At 38.9% G+C, this 24,105-nt stretch overlaps 1 protein-coding gene across 1 annotated transcript in view; it reads right to left on the bottom strand.

Moving 5' to 3' along the window:
- Positions 1-24,105, bottom strand: part of Syn2 (Syntrophin-like 2) — a 203,265-nt gene that overhangs the window by 79,230 nt on the left and 99,930 nt on the right. Inside the window, exon 8 of the mRNA XM_090377381.1 lies at positions 23,596-23,726. Within this exon, the coding sequence (XP_090233507.1) occupies positions 23,596-23,726 (131 nt within the window). The remainder of the gene's footprint in view (positions 1-23,595; positions 23,727-24,105) is intronic.

The following is a 24,105-nucleotide window of genomic DNA, read 5'->3' as shown; positions in this document are numbered from 1 at the left end:
TAATTCTGCCCAGACACGATAGGAGGGAGTATACAATGAGAGAGCTCTGGAGAGATTGTGCAAGGCTCAAGGCGTAGAATTTTTTTTCAGCGTGGTTTGTGCTTGCTAACAGGAGAGACTCCTTCTACAGGGATGGGATACACTTAAATAGAAAGGGTGCAAGAATATTTGCTGATGCTATTGAGGCAGTGTTAGTAGGTCGGAAAACTGTTAGCTTGGGGGCATTTGCAGACTAAAAGATTAACAACAGCTGCAGGCAAAGGTGAAAGTGATTCTTGCACTGCTTCTATTGTATTGAGCAGCATCATAGAGAGCAAGTTGCTGGGGATTTCAAGAGCTGCTGGGAGTCGTAGTGGAACAAGTAAATACATGGGCTGTGTTAGGGTAACTAAGAGTAGAAACAGGTGCATGTATACTTGCATGTACACCAATGCTAGAAGTATAGTAAACAAATTCAATGAGCTTGAAGTGCTAGTCAAGACATCAAAGACAGATATTGTTGGGATATCAGACACATGGATATAAGCAGCGCAGAATTGGAATTTGGGGAGTACAATATGTACAGAAAGGATAGACAGGGTAGGAAGAGAGGAGGGATTATGCTGTTAGTTAAGAAACACATAAAATCTAAGGAGGTGCATCCAGCTGACATGGGAGGACAGTGCAATGTTGAGTCTGTTTGGTGTGACATAAACACTGGAAAAGGGAAAATGAGAGTGGGAGTGTGTTATAGGCCTAATGACTCTGATGAACGAGTACAATGAAATGTCTGGTAATGGGGGATTTTAACTTACCAGATATTGACTGGAACTTGTGGTTTGGTCACTCACACGCTAGCAAGACTTTTGTGGATTTATTGGCTGAGGATTGTTTTCTATAGCAACATCTTCGAGGGGCAACCAAAGGGACTAATACTCTTTATCTGATTATCAGCAGTGATTATTCATGCATTAAGAATTTGCAGATAAAGGAACCTCTAGGTGACAGCGATCACTGTGTGCTCATGTGGGATTTATTTAAAGATGTAACTACCATTAAAGGTAAAGGGAAAGGATTTTGTTTTTGTAAAGGAGACTACAGTGGACTCAGACAGTTTTTAAATTCTATACAGTGGGATCAACTAATGATATTACCAACGGTGAATTCCAAATGAGACGTCTTCGGGGACTTAATCATGGAGACTACCAGGCTTTTCATATCAACTAAGAAATACTGTTCAAAGTTCAGTCAGATGAATTAATGAGGCTTGGGGCAGAGAAGAAAAATGCATGGGATGCATATAAATTATCCCACGACACAGAAGCCTACAGCAGATATAAGCTAGTCTGTAATCAAGTCATAAAGGTTAGGCAGGAAAGGTAGATTATGAAAAATCTTTGACAAAGGATGCAAAGAAAACCAGCAAAGATTTTGATATCTTTTGTTGTTGTTGTTATTTGGTTTTTAGGAGCATTAGCAACTAAGGCCATATTGCTCCGGGGATATGCGGTGATCATTCCCTGACCTTTCAGCATCCTCCATATTTGGTGGCTCACGAGCTCGAACCCTGGTCGATATCTTATGTAAACTTTAGAAGGGGATGAATTAGAACATAGATGGTTCGACTATTAATGACCTTGCTCAAGTAGCTGATAAACTGAATGAGTAATTTGCATCTACATTTTTTTGTATCTAATTAAATAATTTTGTAATAACTGAGAGCAAAGTGGAGGAGAAATTGTTCAAGTTAAACATAAAAAAGGCAACTCAGGCAGATGAAATCTATCCAGTTACATTGAAGGAGGCAGCAAGGGAAGTAAGCAAACCCTTAGACATAATTATGGGAGCATCCTTAGAGTCAGAGGAGGTCCCCATGGACTGGAGATGTGCAAACGTATCCCAAATTCACAAAAGGAATTCAAAGTGTGACACAAATAATTATAGACCTGCTAGTTTAACTTCTTTTCTGGGAAAAATAATGGAGGCACTAGTTAAAGAGCTGATGCCGGATCACCTAGACCAGACTGCAGTAACAGTTCAGACACAGCATGGTTTTGTTACAGGGAAGTCTTGTCTGACCAATTTGATTGGATACTACGATGTGGTCACAAAGGAACTGGATGCAAAAAATAATTTTGATATCATATACTTGGATTTCAGGAAAGCTTTTGATACTGTTGCACATGGAAGACTGCTGTACAAATTGGACCGGTATGGCATTAAGGGCAAGGTGCTGCAATGGATAAAGGGATGGTTAAGTGGGAGATGGCAGAGAGTGGAAATAAATGGACACTGCTCTACATGAACTAATACTATTAGTGAAGTCCCCCAGGTTTCAGTGCTGAGTACATTGTTGTTTTGTGTATTTATCAATGATATTGATGAAGGTATATCAGGCTTATCAAGTTTGCAGATGGTGCAAAGGTTGGCAGGGTTGTTAATGAAGTAAAGACAATATGATACTGCAATAGGATCTAGAAAAGTTAGGTAGATGAAGTTTAACATTGACAAATGCAAAGTACAGCATATGGGTAGTAGTAACACAACAGAAACGCACCAATTGTGTGGTACTACACTCAGGGAGGTGGAGAATGAAAAAGACCTGGGGGTAATTGTGCAGTCAGATATGAAGTTCTCTGGGCAGTGCAGATGGGCTGCCACAGCAGGTCATGGAGTTTTGTCAATGAATGATATATAGAAATTTTGTTAGCAGAGACAAGGAGGTGATTATTCCTTTGTATAAGGCAATGGTCAGGCCACACCTTGAGTACTGCATACAGGTCTGGAGGCTCATTTTAGGAAGGATGTACAGTTGTTAGAATGAGTACAGAGAAGGGCAAAACGATTCGTTAGAGGAATAAAGGGTACACTTACAAATAAAGGCTCAAGTTCTGCAAGTTGCAGCATCTGGAGAATGGCATCTGTGAGGTGATCTGAATGAGGTGTATAAGGCCTTGAATGGTCTGAGCAGTCTCAGTGCTGACAGGATTCCTCTGCTTGCTCAGATTAAGAACCTTAGTCGGCATAGATTCAAATTTAGGAAAGACAGTTGTAGAATAGATATGCGGAAGTTTGCCTTTAACCAACGGGTAGTTGATTGCTGGAACCGACTTCCATCTGTTGTTGTGGAAGTTGATAGCTTAAATACATTTAAGGCTGAACTAGACAAACATTTGGAGTGACCGAATGGGTCAAATGGGAAGTTTTTTTTCTTTTTTTTTTTTTTTTGGCTGATGCTGTATAAGCTTTCTTTCCTGCATCATACTCCTCAACTAATGCTAATATCTGACAATTTGGTTGGATACTATGATGTGATCACAAAGGAACTGGATGCAGGGAATAATTTTGATATCCTATAATTGGATCTTAGAAAGGCTTTTAATACTGTTGCACATGGAAGACTGTTACACAAATTGGAGCAGTGTGGCACTGGAGGCAAATTGTTGCTATGGATAAAGGGATGGTTGAGTGGGTGAAGACAGAGTGGTAATCAATGGACACTGCTCTTCGTGGACTAATGTTATTAGTGGAGTACCCCAGGGGTTCAGCGTTGGGTCCATTGTTGTTTTCTGTATTTATTAATGATATTGATGATGGTATAATAGGCTTAATGTCCAAAATTGCAGGCGAAGGTAGGCAGGGCTGTTAATGACAGTATGCTGCTGCAACAGGATCTAGAAAAGTTGAGCAGATGGGCTGAGAGGTGGCAACCGAAGTTTAACATTGACAAATGTAAAGTACTGCATATGGGAAGCAGTAACCTCGAGTAACATATCAACTGTGTGGTTTGGTTTTTTTTTTTTAGGAGCATTAGCAATTAAGGCCATATTGCTCCTGTGATATGCGGTGGTTATTCCTTGACCTTTCCACACCCTCCGTATTTGGTGGTCATGGGCTTGAACCCCGGTGTAATCAAGAAGCATGTGCTACGCACTGCTTCTCCTGCCCACCTGGCTACGGAGGCGCCGCTGTGTGGTACTACACTGACAGTTGTAGAGAATGAAATGGACCTGGGGGTAATTGTGCAGGCAGATATGAAGTTTTCTGAGCAGTGTAGACATTCTGAAAGAGTGGCTCACGGTGTCTTGTCAATGATATACAGGAATTTTTCTAGCAGGGATAAGGAGGTGATTATCCCCTTGTATAAGGCAATGGTCAGGCCAAACCTAGAGTACTGTATACAGGTCTGAAGGCCTCATTTTAAGAAGTATGTAGAGCTGCTGGAACAAGTACAGAGAAGGGCAACAAGATTAGTGAAAGGAACAAAGGGTTGCTCTTACGAAGAAAGGCTTAAGTTTTGCAAATTACAGTGTCTGGAGACTAGGCAGCCGCGAGGTGATCTGATTGAGGTGTATAAAACCTTGAATGGTTTGAGCATGCTCAATGCTAATGGGATTTTTCCTCTTGCTCAGAATAATTACCTGAGAGGGCGTAAATTCAAATTGAGGAAAGACAGTTGTAGGATAGATGTATGTATGAAAGTTTTCCTTTAGCCAGCGGGTGGTTGATTGCTGGAACAAAAAAGTTCAGGAAACTGTGGAAAGTGATCATCATTTGACCTTCCAAATGATGATTGATGAGTTGGATATGAATAAGATGATTTGTCAAATTCCACATGAATATTTGAGGAAAAGATAGGTCTGTGCAAAATGTGTGCTGCACAGCATCACGGATGAGCAGAAGCAATGAAGAGCGTCATCATGCAGAGACTTCATCCAGACTTGTCAAAGCAATCCTACTTTACTCGTCTGTATTTTCTATCACTGGAGATGAGTGTCGGTTGTTTCAGTACAACCCAGAGAGGAAGTGTCAGAGCATGCGGTGGACTTCAAAATCATCCCCGATGCCCAAAATGTTTTGTTTACAGAAGTCCCAGATTAAGACGATGCTTATCATGATTCCTTGTGAATGAAACAGGGTTTGATTCACAAGAATCTATAACTGAAGGAGATAGAATGTCAATACTGCATTCTACATACAGGAGCTTCAAAAATTTTGAGGTGCATTTCACAAGTGAGGCTGCAATTTTAAGAGAAAGGCAGCTGGTTCTTGTTGCACAACAAAGCCCCTATCTATTCTGCACTTGCTGTGAAGACATTTATGACAAAACATGGAATTGTACAGATCAACCATCCACCACACCCTTGCTACCTAGCACTGCCTGAATTTTCCTCTTTCCAAAGGTGAAAATTTCTGCACTTGCTGTGAAGACATTTCAGACAAAACATGGTATTGTGCAGATCAACCATCAATCCCACTCTCGTGATCTAGTACCAGCTGAATTTTCTTTTTTCCCCCAAGGTGAAAACTGTCTTGAAAGGAAAGAGATTTCGGGATGTTGAGGACATAAAGAAAAATATAACTGCAAAACTGAACATCCTCTCTTCACTGACTCTTTTCAGAAGTGAATCCAATCACAGGATGATTACTTTGGATAAAAATAAAACTTTTTGAGATCCTTCACTTTGTGTTCTTTTTGCACCAGTCTGGGAACTTTATAGCCACACCTTGCAGAATTACATTCTTAAACATCCAATTTCAACTACAAAATCTGGAAATATAAATTTTTACTTGTGAATTGAACAAAAAGTGCACTGTTATCTAAATATATAATATCAAAGAATGATAAAACATTTTTCTCATTACGATGACAAGGACAAAGTGGGAAGATAGGAAGGTTAGTTTTTTGAAAACAATGTGCCATAAGATATGGAAACCAATTCCTAGAATGCTCAGAGAGCTAGTTCAAATTTTTGAGGTTATTGTCGTTATTTTGGTTTTTAGGAGCATTAGCAACTAAGGCCATATTGCTCCTGGGATATGCGGTGGTCATTCCCTGACCTTTCAGCATCCTCTGTATTTGATTGTCACAGACTCGAACCCTGGTCTAATCAAGAAGCATATGCTAGGCACTGCTGCTCCTGCCCACCTGGCTACAGAGGCACCGAAAAAAAAAAAAAAAAAAAAACTGATTTGAATGTAACAGAAAAGCTGCATCTTATAGACAGATATATTTTAAACTTAAGCAGCCTCTCACAGAAATGTGAGAGGCTGCTTAAGTTAATCTCATTATACCCAGAAAACCAGTACTACACTGGTTTTCTGGGTATCAGTGTAGTAGGGAGGATTGCATCACTCAACATACTTTTATCTACATCATGCCATTTAGTAATCATGGAACAGTGGAGTAGCACAACATGCTTTTGATGTCAAGGCACTTTACAAAAAAAAAAGTTATTGGGCTGCTCGGCATTTATTTCATGTTTGCTTTAAGTTTAAGCATCAAGATACTGTACCATCCACTCATGCTATTAAAACACAGGCATGTAATTTTGAAAAAAAACTGGTTCTGATCTCAAAAAGAGGCCTCTGAATGAAATAAGAAGTACCCATATACCAGAAAAAATCACAACTGACAAGACTGCTCTCATATGGAATCCAAAGCATTTTGCACATAAGTATGCACTGTTACTGAACTTATCTAATAGGAGAGCATGATGAATATTACACCAGGTACTCTTACAAAGTAGAGTACTGCAAGAATTAAAACCTTGTGATCGTCTTACTCACATTATTGGTCCATATATTTTAGCGATGGGGATAATCAATTATTTTAATAATCAAAAATATGAAAATTAGTTGATTATGAAACCAACAAGAAAACTAAAGAAGAAGAAAATGACAGTTGAAGGATTTGATCTAAAGTTATCAAAACTAAAGATATAGGTGCCATTACCTATTTTCTTCTTCTTATTTTCTCAATGTCAATTTTCATAATAAACTAATTTGAATATAATTGATTACAAAATTCTCATAATAAATTATTTCAATTATTATTATTGATTATGCACATCAATCACTATATATATATTTTTAAAGATGATAAGGGAACAGTAACAACTGTGACATCAGGCCACTATAATAGCATGACTGCAACTCTTCTGGCTGATGAACTAGCTACTATATTTAAACAAGATGACCCGATATTGCATACTGCCACAGTGTCACTGGATGCCACATTACTACTTTTTCATAACCATTTCTGGGGAATATCAAGATAATTTGCAAATTATCTTGATATTCCCCCAAAGAGTCAACTTTTTAAAAAGCTTTAATTTCACAGAAATGTGAGAGCTTTAACATCAGGAATATCAAAATTCCTGTCAAAAACCTCCTTCGGAAGAATTAACTGGTAATGTTCCACAAATATAGATAAGGAAATGGTCAAATATTCAGACTTACTATAATTTGCTGATATTCCGAAGAGGTTAATGTGTTCACTACAGACCAATAAAAAATTCTGAATAATTTTAATTCTAGGTTCCATTGGCTCTTTTGAGTTTTTCAAAAATGATTTTTTAAAAACAATGTCAGAAACAATTTCAAAACAATGTAAGAAAAAAAAGCTCAATAGCTTAAAAAAACACAAAAACTGCAGAAAATAAAAGAACAGGTTTTTTCCTTGGGGTAATTAACAAAAATCTGTGTCAAAGTTAATTTATGAAAATTAAATATTGGACTCACAAAACAGAAATAATCCTGAAGTAAATAAAGTTAAAAGAGAAGAAATCTTAATGGAATAAAAATCTACTATAATATCAAGGAAAGTTGCATGGACATTACATTTGTCTTCCCATGCTACACACATTCCTGAAATTAAGGAACTTAAGCATAACAAAAAATTTTTGCCAGGTAGTAAAACATGGATAATGCATAACAAATACCGGGTTTCACACTGAAAATAAACTGCAAACATGCACCCCTTCAAACAAGAGCTTTTCAATAAGGTGCAATATCACTGACAAACAGCAATAGGCCTATAATCCTAAACAGCTTTGGACCGATTAACTGTGAAATAATTCCATTTATTCTTAATTCAAGAAGTGTACCTGAAATTCTTACAAAATTATAATAAAGAATCATTTGGGCACAATATGGCTTTTCTCTTAACAGACTGGTTTTTACCATTTAAAGATTTAAAGTCAGACATTGTTTATACACAATTTTCTAGGGACAAGGTTATACATAATTTTATAAGGACACAAGGTGTCCTTCTGCACCTGTCCATTATATTTTCATAATTAAAAATAATGAAATCATTTTTCATTATGAAATTTAATTAATTGGCATTCACTAAATTGTTTACTTCAGCACAGATTCTAAAACTACTGAATTATAACCAAATCCCTGTATAATGAAGTGCCTGTATCACCACAAAGTTTTCATTATAGAGAAACTTAAATTTTTTGAACATCACAAGACAAGGACCATATTAAGAAAAATCAATGGTACACATTCATTCTCTGCTTTGGCCATTTTTTTTAATTAAATTATATAAATAACAGGACATAAAGGTAAAAAAAAAAAAAAAAAAGGTAAACTGCAGCCATTATCAAATTATCAATCAACTGCAGGATGGAAGCCTCCTCATCAATGGGTCATGTTGAGGGAATGGACCATAATCTTCCATGTGAGTTGGCAGTTCGACCGTATTTAGCAGTCAGGGGCTTGAACCCTGGTCTACTCAAAGAGCATGTGCCACTGCACTCCCGCTTCTGACCACTCGGCTATGGAGACCCTTACAGAACATATTAGCATATGTCCTGTAAGGGCCTCCATCACCTAGTGGTCAGGACATATTAGCATTTAAAAAATGTGAGGAGTAATTTACTACCTAGCGAAAAATCAGGAGAAATTTTTTGCCAGGTAGTAAAACAGAAAACGGATATCTTTTCGAGAAATGTTTCCCATTTCTTTAAGGTCTTTAATGACTCACTGTCTCAATTCAACACAGATTTTTTGACAATGGCCCAGGGAGGATTTAAAAGAATTAAAACAATTCTGTAAAGTCTTGAGTGGGGTCAACTATGAAAAATGTGCAAGTATATAGGGTGATTTTTTTTTGGCTGATGCTGATGCTTGCTTTCTTGCATCAAATGCCTCTACTAATGCTAATTCTAAATATTTTTAAACTCTATAGACTACAAATCAAATGCTATTTCTGCTGCCAATGATGACAATAGTATGTGATTTCTGAAATGATAGTGATTTAAATTGGGTGATATAACACTTATGGATTAATGCAAAAGAAGGAGATGTGATGTACGGGAGGAGTAAAATTTAAAGCCTTATGCAGAATTATCGTTGTCATTGATAAAAATTAGCAAGCAAAAATTAGCATTAAGCTTTCTGGTATAAATTTTATACCAGAAAGCTTAATGCTAGTTGGTGACATGGCTGCCCATCTTAAAATTTATATACAATGAAGATGAGCTCTGATGGCAAAAAAAAATTTAGTTTACTTCAAGTTCATTTTAATTTAATTCAAAATTTAGTTAATTAAAAGTATTCACCAGCAGTAATTCGCTAATGATATTGGTAGAATGCATGAATTTTACACAAGGTCATGAATGCATGACCTTGTGTAAAATCTAACATCACATATAACAGCCAATCTGATTATGCATTCAAATGAATAATTGACAGAATAAACAATATTATGTCAATCATCCATAACAGATAATAAACCGATTGACAGATAAGCATAACAGACAGTACAATCACATATTAACTTTTGAATCAGAAGTATGTATCAGGATAAGGGCATAAATTTTGCAAGGACATTTATATGTGATTCAAATAAAACATCCATTAAATTTAAATACATGCTGCTATCCCTTATTTGCCTTTCCAACTAATAGTAAACACTTGTTTACTATTAGTTGGAAAGACAAATAAGAGATAGCAACTTCCTTTGAAATTCGGAGGAGGAGGAGAAGAGCACATTGGCTATTATTATCATCATATGCATTTAGAAAAGCCAAAATTCTCTAGATAGATATCTATCCAGAAATTAATGAAACTAATAAACAGATACAGAGGACATTACTATATTAAAAATAATAATACACACTAATTTTTTTACTAATTTTAAGTGATTTTAAAAATTTTTTCGTGATTTTTCTTTTGAATATTTTTTTAATGATTTTGTTAATAATTTATTTTTTTCCTTAATTTCTGATTCAATTTTTGGAAATAATTTCACTCTAGTGTAAGGCAATCAGGTCAAAATAAATACAATACAAATTAATATTTAAAATTATTTAGATACAAAGTTCATTTTTATAAATTTAAAAAATTATGAAAAAATCACTCTATAGAGCCAGCTTTAACAGAAACCTCAATACCATTAGCCTATACACATTTGGAAAATTTATGAAGGAAAGTATTAAACTGATTGAGAGGGTGTAATTCTGATCAAATGAGCTTGTAGTGGGAAAAAAGGTTGTTAAAGAGCTTTTGTAGTGTTTACCGAACTGGATTGCTAGTTCCAAAAATTGTGTGGACTTATCAAATGGGTGATTCAAGATGCACATCATATGATGATGGGTGCACTCAGAGGACTCAATTATACTACAGGATCCAGTCACATTATTATAACCATCTACCTAGTATCCTGAATATGCACCTTTTGTAGCATGCTGTGCATGCTACAAAAGGGTAGTAGGTAGGGACTCAATAAGTCCAAGGAAGGTTGCTACGGGTATCTGTAACCATGCAGACTGCAGTGCACCCCGGATTTCCTGAAGGTTCCTTGGTGGAGGATCCATCCATCTGATGTGTTGATTGAGGTGGTCCCACAGATTTTCAATTGGGTTAAGATTCGTGGAATTCAGTGGCCAAGATTTTCAATAGGATTAAGATCCGTGGAATTCAGTGGAGTAGCTTGAAGTCTTCATTGTGCTGCTCAAACCACTCACGGACAATTCTGGCAATACGGCATGGCGCATTGTCTTGCTGATAGATTCCATTGCCCCCAAGGAACACGGTCAACATGTACAGGTGTACCTGATTGGCGACGATCGATAAGTAACCATTTGTGTTCAGGGTACTCTCCAGAGGTATCAGCAGACCCAAGCCATGCCATGCCATGAAAACATTCCCCAGACCATAACCCACCCCACACCAGCCTGCCTTCTGCCAAGAATCGTGTCCAGGTGTCTGTTCTTGAAGGTTTCATGCTTAATACGCCACTATCCATCCACTAGGTGGAGCAGAAACCGTGACTCATTAGAGATGGCCACCCGTTGCCACTCAGCTGAGGTCCAGTGTCAGTATTGCTGTGCAAACTGACGGCATTGTTCGCGATGAACAGCCATCAGCACGAGTGCTGTCACTAAGCGTCTGCTCTGGAGTGCAATGTGCAATAGGGTTCGCTGCACTGTCATGTTGGAGACCTTTCTGGTGGCCCACAGTTCATTTGGATGGCCAATCGAGCAACAGTAGTGTGCTAATCAGTCCTGACCAACCGTTTCAGCCGACATTCACTTCTGGGATCAATGGCACAACAGGTCGTCAAAACTGTCCCATTTGTCCAGTCTTGATACACTTTCACCACTGCAGAATGTGAGCATTTCACAGTCTGCTGTTTCGGAAATGCTGGCACCCCTGGCCCGATAGCCGATGATCATGCCTTTTTCCAGGTCTGATAGGTCACGTGTTTTGCCCATGACAGTCAGTGGCTGTTACTGTGTTCACAGATGCCGAATATCAAGCCTTATATGCTGGATGTGTGTGAACTTCACACGTGCATTGTATGATTCACTAGGCGTGTATGTCTGCACTGGGGGATGGTCATAATATTGTGACTGGACTCTGTATAACCACATGATGTAATATGAACATCAAAGAAGACTCCTGGCCAAAACTTCATCATATGGAAGTATCACCTCTATATTAACTAGAACAGTTAACCCATAACTATTCTATTTAACACAAAAGGGATCAAAAAAATTAAAACAAAATTTATTCTTGAAGGCAAATGGGCCTGTGGTACTGGATTCCATGATTAAAGAGCAACAATATAGTGTATCCAGTGACAAAATTTTTAATAACTAAGTATGGAGCTTTCAGGGTAAATCAACCCCTCTTCAGCAAACAGCATATACAAAATACTAACAAAATATAGACATTAAATATAGATGTTACAGATAGAATTAAAATAAAATAAATACCACGCAAGTTGCATGTGCTCTAATGCACACATGACTGTGTGACTGAACATTATTCACTAGATTGGTGTCATTGTTGATGCACAGACGAGTGTGGGTTTGCTGCCAGCACTTGTAGAGTTTAAAGACTATTTATTCCAAGATACGGTGTAGCCTTGTACCCTTGCAATGATTCAAGGCTTTTGGACAGCATGATATGTTCAACGATTAGACCCAAAGGCGGTGATGGAAGTGTTGGGATTGGTCGATCACTTCACAATCACATCTGGGGTTAAGGTCACGATGTGTTGACCAGAAATGTTAAGCGAACACTGAGTGGTCAGTGTCACCTAGGCAAATCGATCTGTCATGTTCTGCAAGGCGATCCTGAAGACGTCTAGAGCTCTCCCCCTATATAGCAACTGCTGCAATCAGTAGTATACGCAGTATACTACTCCACTACGAAAGAGTGGGGCGATGGAAGTCTTAACATTTGAAACCAGATAACATAAGCTCCTGCCAGGGAGCTGTACGCACTTTATATTGTACTTACGGAGAATTTTAGAAATCTGGTCCGAGGTGCCCGGATAGTAAGGAATATAGGCAGTAGGTATATTGTCATGTGGGGGGACAATGTTCTCGGATGGGTCATAAGCTATTGTGCTTGTAGCAAGCACTTGTCTAATACGTGGGTTGAGTACCCACAATTGACGAGGTCAATTCTTACTCTGGAAATCTTGGTGCACCTAGCTTCCTCTGAGCTGGAATGATTCCAAGCCCAAGCGAATAGAGAGCGCTCAGTGCTGTTTAGATGGCAAGGGGCATGGGCTCATCTGTAGTTGGTAAACTGCCCGCACCACATTGGCTTATGGTACACCGAGGTTTCCAGGCGTGGGCCTACTCATTTCACTATAACATCCAGGAATGGAAGGGACCCGTTCACTTCTAACTCTACAGTGAACTGGATGAACAGTGACAGGGAGCTGAGGTACTCTTAACAGTGCTGTCTCTGAACCACATGGGATGACAGTGAAGATATCATCGACATATCTGCACCACATTGTAATCGGTACAGGCGGGCTCAGGAATATCAGTTCTTCTAATTCCTCCATAGTGATGTTAGCAACGACGGAGCTGACAGGGGTGCCCATAGCCGTACCGTGTATTTGTTTGTACAGGGAATGGTCGAAGGTAATAATGCTGCCTGACAGGCACAGGTTGAGGGCAGCACAGATGTCCTCTGTGAATAGCAATGTTCTGCTCAGTAGGCTTGGTTCATTCTCCAGAAGTTGCCTGTTGGATGGGAATGGATGTAAACAGAGAGACAACATTGAAGGATGCCATGGTCTCGCTGTCAGGAACTGTGAGTTCTTTAGTTAGACGAATGATGCAATATGATTGATGACTTTTGAGGTTATGATGAACATCATGGCGAGATCCAATATTCCTTACATTTCGAGGGTACAGTTCTAAAACGGTGTTCACAGGCTGACCGCTAGTTAGTACACCGGACTGAACCTATTGGTAACTCTCTAGGAGGCTTCTGGATCAGCTAGTGTATAATCCTGCTACCACTACTCTGCCAGATAATGACTGGAGGGAGTCCGAGTACTGTGTATGCGGGGAGTATTGTCGAGGCCATGTTATGTCAAGGATCTGGGTATATTCTTATCTTGTGTACGCCATATCCAAAAATTTCATTACTTCATGCAGCATGTCCCATCCACTTTTTCTTACTATTGAATACACCATGAATTGTCAAACTATTAGAGAAAGCTTATCTGTGAAAAGATCTAAACCCCCCCAAGCACTTCCTAATTCATTTCACAAATATACGTGGTCTCAATTCTAATCTCAACGATGTCCATTTCCACTTGCAGTCTGCTAAACCCCATGTACTTTTTCTGACAGAATCTCAGTTCTAGGTTGATTCAACTACTGCTCATCTCAGATGCCCAAATTATTCGCTGTATGATTCGCCTCAAAGGTGGTACTTGTGCATATGTCCATTCTGATATTCCCTGTCAGAGACTTGGTAATTTTTCCAAATTTTTCCAAATTACCAAGTTCATCTGTTGTCTCTACAACTGTTGAGACAACAGATGTTCATCTGTTGTCAAATTCATCTGTTGTCTCTACCGTTCTCCCAACTCCACTAGTCACTTGGAGCTCTTTGCAACTTGACTTTCTCCACTCCAACTTTCCTAACAGTGAGGTAATTTTCCTTGGTGATTTTAATGTTCACAACTCCAGCTGGCTTCCATTTTCTAGTCACACTGACCCAGCTGGTCGAGATGCTGAGGTTTTTGCAATTACCAATGACCTTGCACAGATTGTTCATTTACCTACAAGAATACCGGACAATTCTAATCATACAGCAACATGCTTAATCTTTTTCTCACAAACAACCCTTCTAAGTACAAGGTCGAAGTGAGAGGTCCATTTGACACTTCAAATCGCAACTTGGTGATTGCCTCTTCTCCAATGGAGCCTTTATCTCATGGCTATTCCCAACCTTGTGTTGTTTGGCATTACAAGAATGCAAAACCTGCGAGATTTCTTTTCTTCTTTTCCTTGGTCGGATTACTATTTCAAAAGTTCTGATGTCAACGTTTGCTCAGATCGTGACAGTGAAATTATTCTTGCAGGAATGGAATCCTTTATCCCACACTCCACTTTAAAATCTAGTCCTTTGTCTAAACCTTGGCTTTCCAATAAATGTGCTAAGGCTGTTCAAGAGAATAATGTTGCTTATCGTAATTGGCTTGTTTCTAATTCTTCAGTTTCATTTTCTGCCTACACCAAAGCTCACAATTGTAAAGCAGTTATTAATCAGTCCAAACTAGAGTTTGAACAGGCTAAGAGTAGAAAACTTGCTTCTTGCCCTAATGGTATCCAAGCATTCTGTTCTCTTGCCCATCTTTGCTCCCACTTCTGTCCAAACCAGATGGTTCTGTTGTCACTTCAGCCAAGGAAAAAGCTGACCTGCTAGCATCCCATTTTTCTTCCAACTCATGTATTAATGATCTTGGTAAAACACCTCCCACCATTCCCAACATGCTCTATTCAATGCCTCCTGTGGTCTTTCGTCAAAAGGATTTTGACGAATCTTGATGCTAAGAAAGCTCCAGGTTCCGATGGTATTTCTCCACTTGTTCTCAAAACCTGCGCTCCTGAACTTACTCTTATTCTTTGCCACCTCTTTTCACTTTCTTATTCCAAAGGTGTTTTTCATTCTGATTGGAAATTTGCTCATATCCAGCCAGTTCCTAAAAAGGGGTGACAAATCACTCCCATCCAATTATCGTCCCATTGCAATTACTTCTACTCTTTCTAAAGTAATGGAGAAATCAATTAACCGCCAACTCCTAAACTACCTAGAAACCTTCCGTCTGATCAACGATTGACAGTATGGATTCCGTCAGTGTCAATCCAATGTGGTGATATTCTGGCTTATGTTACCCATTTATGGACTAATTCAATGGAAAGTTTCGGTGACACACAAGTAATTGCTCTTGACATCTCAAAGGCTTTCAATTGTGTTTGGCATAAAGGTCTTCTAAACAAGCTTCCATCTTATGGTTTGCCAACTGCTTTTAGTAATTGGTTATCCAGTTTTCTCTGTGATCGCTCACTGAGGGTGATGGTAGATGGCTTTGTCTTCTAACTTCTTCCATTGACTGGAAATCCTATCCATAGTTTTGCTGATGATAGCACATTGCATTCCACTTTCCATTTTGAGAAACCTTGCTCTGCTCAATCAGCTTCAACTTCTCGAAAATCTGCTACCAATTCCTTAAATGCCAATCTTCAGGTAATTCTCCAGTGGGGCAAAGACAACTTAGTTGATTTCAACCCTTCTAGAACTAGTCTTATCTTATATCTCACAAAAAGGATTCTTCTGCTCCTATCTTTAGTATCACTAGTCCTATCTTTAGTATCACGAAGTGTCACTAATGTATCTTTAGTGACACTCCGATTTCTAGGCAAAATGATATATCTCTTTTGGGGATTGTTTGTTTGTTATTTGGTTTTTAGGAGCATTAGCAACTAAGGCCATATTGCTCCGGGAAATGCGGTGGTCATTCCCTGACCTTTCTGCATCCTCCGTATTTGGTGATGATGGGCTCGAACCCCAGTCTAATCAAGACGCGTGTGCTACGCACTGCTGCTCCTTTCCACCTGGCTACGGAAGCGCCTTCTGAGGATTACCCTGACTTCTAATCTCTCTTGGCACAAGCACATTACAAATATTGCTTCCACTGCATCTAAAAAACTTGGTTTTCTCTTTCACTCTCGGCGTTACTTTTCTTCCAAACATCTGCTCACTCTGTATACATTGCAAATCCGCCCTGCCATGGAATATTGTTCCCACATCTGGGGTGCCCCCAAAACCTCTCTCAGGCTTCTTGATTCCATTCAGAAGAGGGCAGTTAAGTTAATTAATGATTCATCTCTAACAGAGTCTGTCCATTCGATATCTCATAGATGTACTGTTTCTGCTGCATGCCTCTTCTATAGATACTTCCACAGGCACTGTTCTTCTGAATTGGCTTCTATAATTCCCGCTCTCTCTTTCAAAACAGTCCAAACACATGTCGGCACCAGCCAACATCCATTTACTGTCCAATTTCAAACTCACAGAACCAACTTTTCATCTTCCTCGTTTATTAAATCAACTGCCGCTTTCTGGAACAACCTTCCTTCATACGTATTTCCTGAAAATTACAGTCTACAGAAGTTCAAGTCCAATGTCAACAAATATCTTCTTTCGTCTTCTCAACCTCCAACCCAAGCAAAGTACTAAGTACTATATAATACCTCTCATGTTTGGGGTTTACATTAAAAAAAAAAAAAAAAAAATGAATGAATTCCTTGCTTTTGATGACTGTGTGGACAGAGTTTCACACTAGAGGTGTAAAGAGTCATGCAATGTACCTAGACAATTCATATGTAGGCATGTTGCAGCAGGACACAATTGGTCGGAGTGGAATGCCTGGCTTGTGAACCTTAGGTAGGCCATAAAATTACGGAAGTTGGCAGCCCGTGGCATGTAAAAGCCACCGAGTCAATGTAGAGATTTTCCCAGATTTGAACCATTCGTAGACTAGTTTGTTGACGTTCTAGGATTTTGATAGGTATCAATTATAGACTCGTAAACATTGCATTCCTGCAGTAGGGTGTGGGCCTTCTCCAAATACTCCGAATGGTCTAATATAACACTATGACCTCCCTTGTCGGCAGGGGACAATGACGACGACAATGACGTTGTCTTTTCTGATGGAGTTAAGAGCAGCATGCTGTCAATGGTTGAAGTTGAAGCTCACTAGTCGAGTGCATCGGAGGATGGACTCAACCAGATTCAGTTCTGAAGCAGGTCATTAGCGGTCTTTTCAGGGATTGGCTAAGGCGTCCATCCTCCGACACACTCGACCAGTGAGCTCCAACTTCAACTGTTGACAGCACGCTACTCTTCATTCCATCAGAAAAGACAACACCATTGTCATATTTCCTGCCGATAACAGACATCGTACTGTTATATTAAACCAGTCTGAGTATTTAGAGAAGGCCCTCGCCCTACTGCAGGACCGTAATGTTTTTGAGCCTGTAATTGATATATCTATCAAAGTCTTAGGACGTCTAGAGTCAAATGTCAACAAACTAATCTAAGAATGGTTCAAATCTGCGAAAATTCTCAATATCGACTCGGTGGCTTTTACCTGCCACAGGCTGCCAACTTCCGCAATTTTATGGCCTACCTAAGGTTCACAAGCCAGGCGTTCCACTCTGACCAATTGTGTCCTGCTGCAACATGCCTACATATGAATTGTCTAGGTACTGCATGACTCCTTACACCTCTAGTGGGAAACTCTGTCCATACAGTCACCAACAGCGAGGAATTCATTCGTCTAACTAAAGAACTCACAGTTCCTGACAGCGAGATCATGGCGTCCTTTGATATTGTCTCTGTTTACATCCATTCTCATTCAACAGGCCGTTAACTGTACCAAGCAACTTCTGGAGAATGACCCACACCTACTGAGCAGAACACAGAGGACATCTGTGCTGCCCTCAAACCTGTGCCTGTCAGGCACAGGTTGAGGGCAGCATAGTCTTGAATACTGTCATTCTACAGCATATGCAGATGATTTGATAATTTGTGTTCGGGGTCTTCAAGATTAGTCCTGGAGACGAGGATTAAGAAAATATTGGAGGATTTTACCCAATGGGTTACATTACATAAGCTGAATATCTCTATAACAAAAACTAAGCTGATGGTTTTTAAAGGGGCTATCAATTATGATCGTCCACCTACTGCACGTATATATAATAAACAAATAGCATATGTTAAAACCAATAAGTATTTAGGAATAACTATAGATGATAAGTTAAGTTTTACAGAACATGTAGAAAATTTAGCTAATAAAGAACTTTTAGTGCTGCTATAATTAGGATAACCAGAACAGAATGGGGGTTAAATAAAAAAACCCTTAGATTGTATTATAAGGCTGTTTTCCTGCCAATTGTTTTCATATGCTGCTGGTATTTGGTATAGGAGGGCAAATATTGTTAGAATAAAAAATAAATTAAATTCCACACAGAGAGTGATGTTATTAGCAATTAATCAAGTATGTAGGATGGTTTCAACGAATTCCCTTCAGGTGATAGCTGGGGGTGTTACCCCTAGATTTGCATGTAATATATAGAGGGATGGCCCTTCAGGTGATAGCTGGGGGTGTTACCCCTAGATTTGCATGTAATATATAGAGGGATGGCGTATCATTTAAAGAAAGGTAGGGAAGTTAGCTTTATGGGAATAACTTCTAATACATCTGTTAATATGAAAATTGAGACAAAAAGAATTTTAAATGAATTATATAATATATGGCAATGTAGGTGGAACAACAGTACGACTGGTCTAGTCACCAAATACTTTTTGCCAGATGTTCACTATTTTTCATTAAACAAAACAATTAGATTGGTTTTTCCAGCTAGAAAGATCTCTGTTGTTTCAAACAGTTTTAATAAGTTCCCCCCCTTCACCCTTTGTTTTGGTTTTAAATCCTCCCCCCTTCTCACCCATAGTTGTTGTTTTTAATAATTTGTAAACCCTAATTTGTAGTTTTATTTCAATTTAAATTATTTTTAATATTACAATTTTTTTCATATAGATATATTTTTTAAATTAATTATATTATATTATTTATATATATATATATATTTTTTTTTTTTGCAGGTGCTCAGGATTGGGTGCCCCGAGTACGGGATTTGCTGGCATCCACTGGTATGGCCCACCTGCTGGTGGATGCAGGACTTTATGCTATAGCACAGACTTTTGGAACAGGCTCGGCTCCACATGCTGTCAAACGTGCACTGGGAATTGGCTATCCAGGAGACAGCTGCTCCCTGGTGGAAAAATGGCCTGACATGGATAACACATACTAGAGTATTGTAGTATGTGTTAATACTATGTCAGGCCCATTGTACAGAGATTTTTCCTTCACCAAGACATAGGTGGAGATAGGCACATGCCTGGGGGCCACCATAAACAGGGAACATACACATACATGTGCCTGTCAGGCAGCGTCATTACCTTCAGCGATTCCCTGTACAAGACCCTGTCAGCTCCGTCGTTGTTAACATCGCTATGGAGGAATTAGAAGGACATATATTTCTGAGCCTGCCTGTACCGATTACAATGTGGTGCAGATATGTCAATGATATCTTCAACACATCATCTCACGTGGTTCAGAGACAGCACTGTTAGAGTACCTCCACTTCCTATCACTGTTCATCCAGTTCACTGTAGAATTAGACGTGAACAAGTCCCTTCCATTCCAGGATGTTACAGTGAAACGAGTGGGCCCACGCTTGGAAACCTCGGTGTACCATAAGCCAATGTGGTGCAGGCAGTTTACCAGCTACAGATCAGCCCATGCCCCTTGCCATCTAAACAGCACTGTGTGCCCTCTATTCTCTTGGGCTTGGAGCCATTCCAGCTCAGAGGAAGCTAGGCGCACAGAGATTTCCGGAGTAAGAACTGACCTAGTCAATTGTGGGTACCCAACCCATGTATTAGGGTTGGGTACCCACAATTGCTTGCTACCAAGTGCTTGCTACAACCACAAGAGCTTATGACCTATCCGAGAATGTCGTCCCCACATGACAATATAATGTCTATATTCCTTAGTATCTGGGTACGCCGGACCAGATTTCTAAAATTCTCCGCGAGTACAACATAAAATGCGCACAGCTCCCTGGTAGGAGCTTACGTTCTTTGGTTTCGAATGTTAAGACTTCCATCGCCCCACTCTTACATAGTGGAGTAGTATACCACGAACTTGCAATGATTGTGGCAGTTGCTATATAGGGAGAGCTCTAGATGCCTTCAGGGTCGTCTTGCAGAACATGACAGATCAATTCGCCTAGGGGACACTGACCACTCAGCAATCATGGAACATTTCTGGTCAACACATTATGACCTTAATCTCAGATGCGATTGTGAAGTGATCGACCAATCCCGACACTACCTTTGGCTAGAATCGTTGAACATATCATGCTGTCCAAAAGCCTTGAATCGCTGCAAGGGTACGAGAGTACACCTTATCATGGAAAATCAACGGTATTTAAACTCTACAAATGCTGGCAGCAAACTCACACTCGTCCGGGCACTAATCTAGTGAATAATGTTCATTCACACAGCCATGTGTGCATTAGAGAACATGCAACTCACTTGGTATTTATCTTATTTTAATTCTATCTCTAACGTCAATATTTTGTTAGTATTTTGTATGTCTTTTGCTGAAGAAAGGGTTCGTTTATCCTGAAAGCTCCATACGTAGTTATTAAAAATTTTGTCACTGGATACGCTGTATTGTTACTCTTTAAAAGTCATTCTTTAATTAATTTTCTTCAAAAACCAAAGTTCTCCCAAACATTTCTCTATAGAGAGAATTTTATTATGGGAAAGTTAGTTACAGGTGGAGGGGGAGTTCTAACTGGATAGTCTCATTTCCTGTTAGATATCAGTGGTTATTATATATTTTTTACAGTTTCCTCTCTAGTTCCATCTAACAGTCAACTAATTCCATGCTTTTATTTCATGATTTGAACATAGAAACACAAACAAACCACCAGTTGTTACTATTCATTCAATGTTGAGAAGCAACTGAAATGCTATATATCCAGCAATTATTGGTGTGTTAATGGCATTTCCAGAATGAGGCATGGTGGCCATCAGTCTTGAATTTTTCCTTGTTTATTTTCCTATTTTATTTTCATTTTGTTCTAAATTATTAATTTATTTCACCTTAATCACTGGTTCACCCTCACCTTCCATTATATGGATATCCATTAATTAGATAGTCTAACCACTTAAAAGTTTTTCTTTTGGAAGTTTCAGTTCATTTAATGAGCAAGTGTTGTTAAGTATTTAGGAAAGACTGAATACTTATTTTCATGCTTGTTATCAAAAATTTCCTGAGCCTGAGATTTTGAAGTAACCATCAATGCTGGTTAGTTCAAAATCTGGAAATGTTCTAATATGCCAGCATTGAGTCTGTGTGGTGCGTGGTAGTAGAAAGCAAAGGAAAAATGAATTGGGATATGTTACAGAATACAGAAAAAGTGAAGACCATAAAGGGTATAATGAGAACATCCATTTGGAGGGAGTGTGCAAGTAAATGTGAGCATCCTCTTGCTGTGGGAGATTTAATTCTGCTTACTGATTAGAGCAATTAGGAGGGGGAACTCATAAGGGTGCTATGTTATTGATCCCTACCCTCATCACAGGGGAGGGATCAATGCCATAACACGTACCATACTACAATGGAAGCAGAAATACAATACAGTCAGTCCTCGTATAGCACGATAGTTGTGTTCCTAGAAACCCTCGTGCAATGCAAAATCGTGCAATATAAACAACAGGCCCTATGGGAAAAATAGAGTTAGCTTGAACATACATTTGTAACCAAAACATTAACAAACACAATAAATAGTCGTAATAAAATACTTACGTATTTTATTACGACTATTACGTAATAAAATATTGCTAATGCTTTTACTTCTATCGTAAGCAAACTTGTTTTTTTGTTTGATTTTCTATCCAAACAGATGACAGCCGTTTCATCTTTTCCAATTCTTTGTGTCTTAATCTAATGGATTTTAATTACACTTTGAGCTGTTCCTGCTATGAAAGTTGTTTTTATTTTCTCTGCATTCTTTGTAATTCTCGGCGTCGCCTCATTAGGTCTATAGCACGTGCAATATCACATGGTCTTTCATTTCGCTTAAAGCGTTTCACAATTTCATATTTTTTCTCTATCGACAGAGGCTGTTTATTTGTTATTTGGTTTTTAGGAGCATTAGCAACTAAGGCCATATTGTTCCGGGATATGCGGTGGTCATTCCCTGACCTTTCCGCATCCTCCGTATTTGGTGGTGACGGGCTCGAACCCCGGTCTTATCAAGACGCGTGTACTACGCACTACTGCTCCTTCCCACCTGGCTACGGAGGCGCATCGACAGAGGTGGACTGGCCATAAGCCTTACCGGGGTGGGCCAGAGGGCGGTGTGATTTTGGCCATAAATCATAGTATGAGGCCACTAGAAATTTTCCCGGGTAAGAATTTTTGACCCAGTCCACCTCTGTTTATCGATATTGCTTTTCTTTTTCTCTCTGAATCTGCAGTGTCTTCACCAGGACGCTTCCTTTTCACACCTTTTAAATATTTTACTCATTTTTGGGGAATAAAGCACAATTACAAAACGAGGCACGCCTGATACACATAAACAAAGCTGCGCGCATGTAGCAATTGAATAAACAACATCGTAAAAGCAGAGATACACTATTAACACCTCACATTTCTAGGGAGTTACTACCATAAAACAATAAAAATCCAGTTGCGTTTCTGCTAGTGGAATCTGTTAAAAACTGGTAGTAAACTTGATCTAATTGCATTTGCGATTATACCGATAGCTGGAATTGTGTTGGTTTTTACGTTATTATGGTGAAATGTGTTTCCCCTTCACCGATATAAAAAACATAAATACATTTTCAGAATCTTCTCTTCATTCCTATCGTGTTGAGTTCGACTGGGGTGATTCTGCGTTCGACTGCCATTTCTTGTAAACACACAGGTGAATCGTGCGTAAGCGAATTCGGTTCGTGTTATATAAGATATCATTCCCCTATTTATAAATCGTGTATGATCGAATCCGTGTAGTGTAAACACGTGTTATACAAGGACTGACTGTACCAACAAACGTTTATCCATTTGGATTATTGCAGCAGATTTAAACATCAGTGTAGGAATGGAGCATTTCTTTCACTCAGAATCTTGTGTGTTATGAGGTGTTCCCAGTGGGGGTTAACCTTATAGTACTCAAATTGTATTTGCTTGTTGAGAATTAAAAATCATTTCATGCAGAGCTCCTTGTATTTGATGAGTGATATAGTAAAATGAAATGATTTCCAGGATAAGATGAGGCTAAAGGTTAAGTATCAGATTACCACATTAAGACCCTTATCTACGATAGACCAGCATATTAAATAGGTGGTCACATTTTAATGATGGTTGAGTGAATATATTACCAACGTTGACCAGCAAGCCCATATGCTGTGTACCTTAATTTGTCTGTATCCAACATATACCGAGTAAGATATGCCATCAGGAGATGTATGGTCATTACGTCAATCCAACGTCGTTCCACACCAAGTGAAATGCCTCCATGTGGTGCTCGAAGGGTCTTTGGCAACTATGAACAAGGAAGGGAAACTGGATTGAAACTCAGTTTAAAAAAAAAAAACAAGACAGAAAGCATATTTCATAACAATTTAAATAGTTTATTTTATTAATAAGTTATATTGTTCTAGTACTCAAAGGGACAACAGAAACCATCCTACCCTAATTCTTATTAAAAAAAAAAAATTAACACAGACACTGATGTTTTGATGGCATTTACCTGCTGTCATTCTCAGACATGCTGGAGTAAACTGAATTTACATCCAGTTATGTAGGATGGTCAAGTAATGTCTACCCAAGTAATAAAAACTCAGAAAATGAATGAGGTCAGCAAGAAAGATTAAAAAAAAAAATAATAATAATAATAACCAAGAAATAACTTCGTTTTCAAT

This window comes from Mastigoproctus giganteus, chromosome 7 (genome assembly GCF_048544385.1).
Source record: "Mastigoproctus giganteus isolate SK-2022 chromosome 7, ASM4854438v1, whole genome shotgun sequence".
NCBI classification, from domain to species: Eukaryota; Metazoa; Arthropoda; class Arachnida; order Uropygi; family Thelyphonidae; genus Mastigoproctus; species Mastigoproctus giganteus.
The sequence above is the reverse complement of the archived record's forward strand: the minus strand, read 5'-3'. Positions and strand labels throughout refer to the sequence as shown.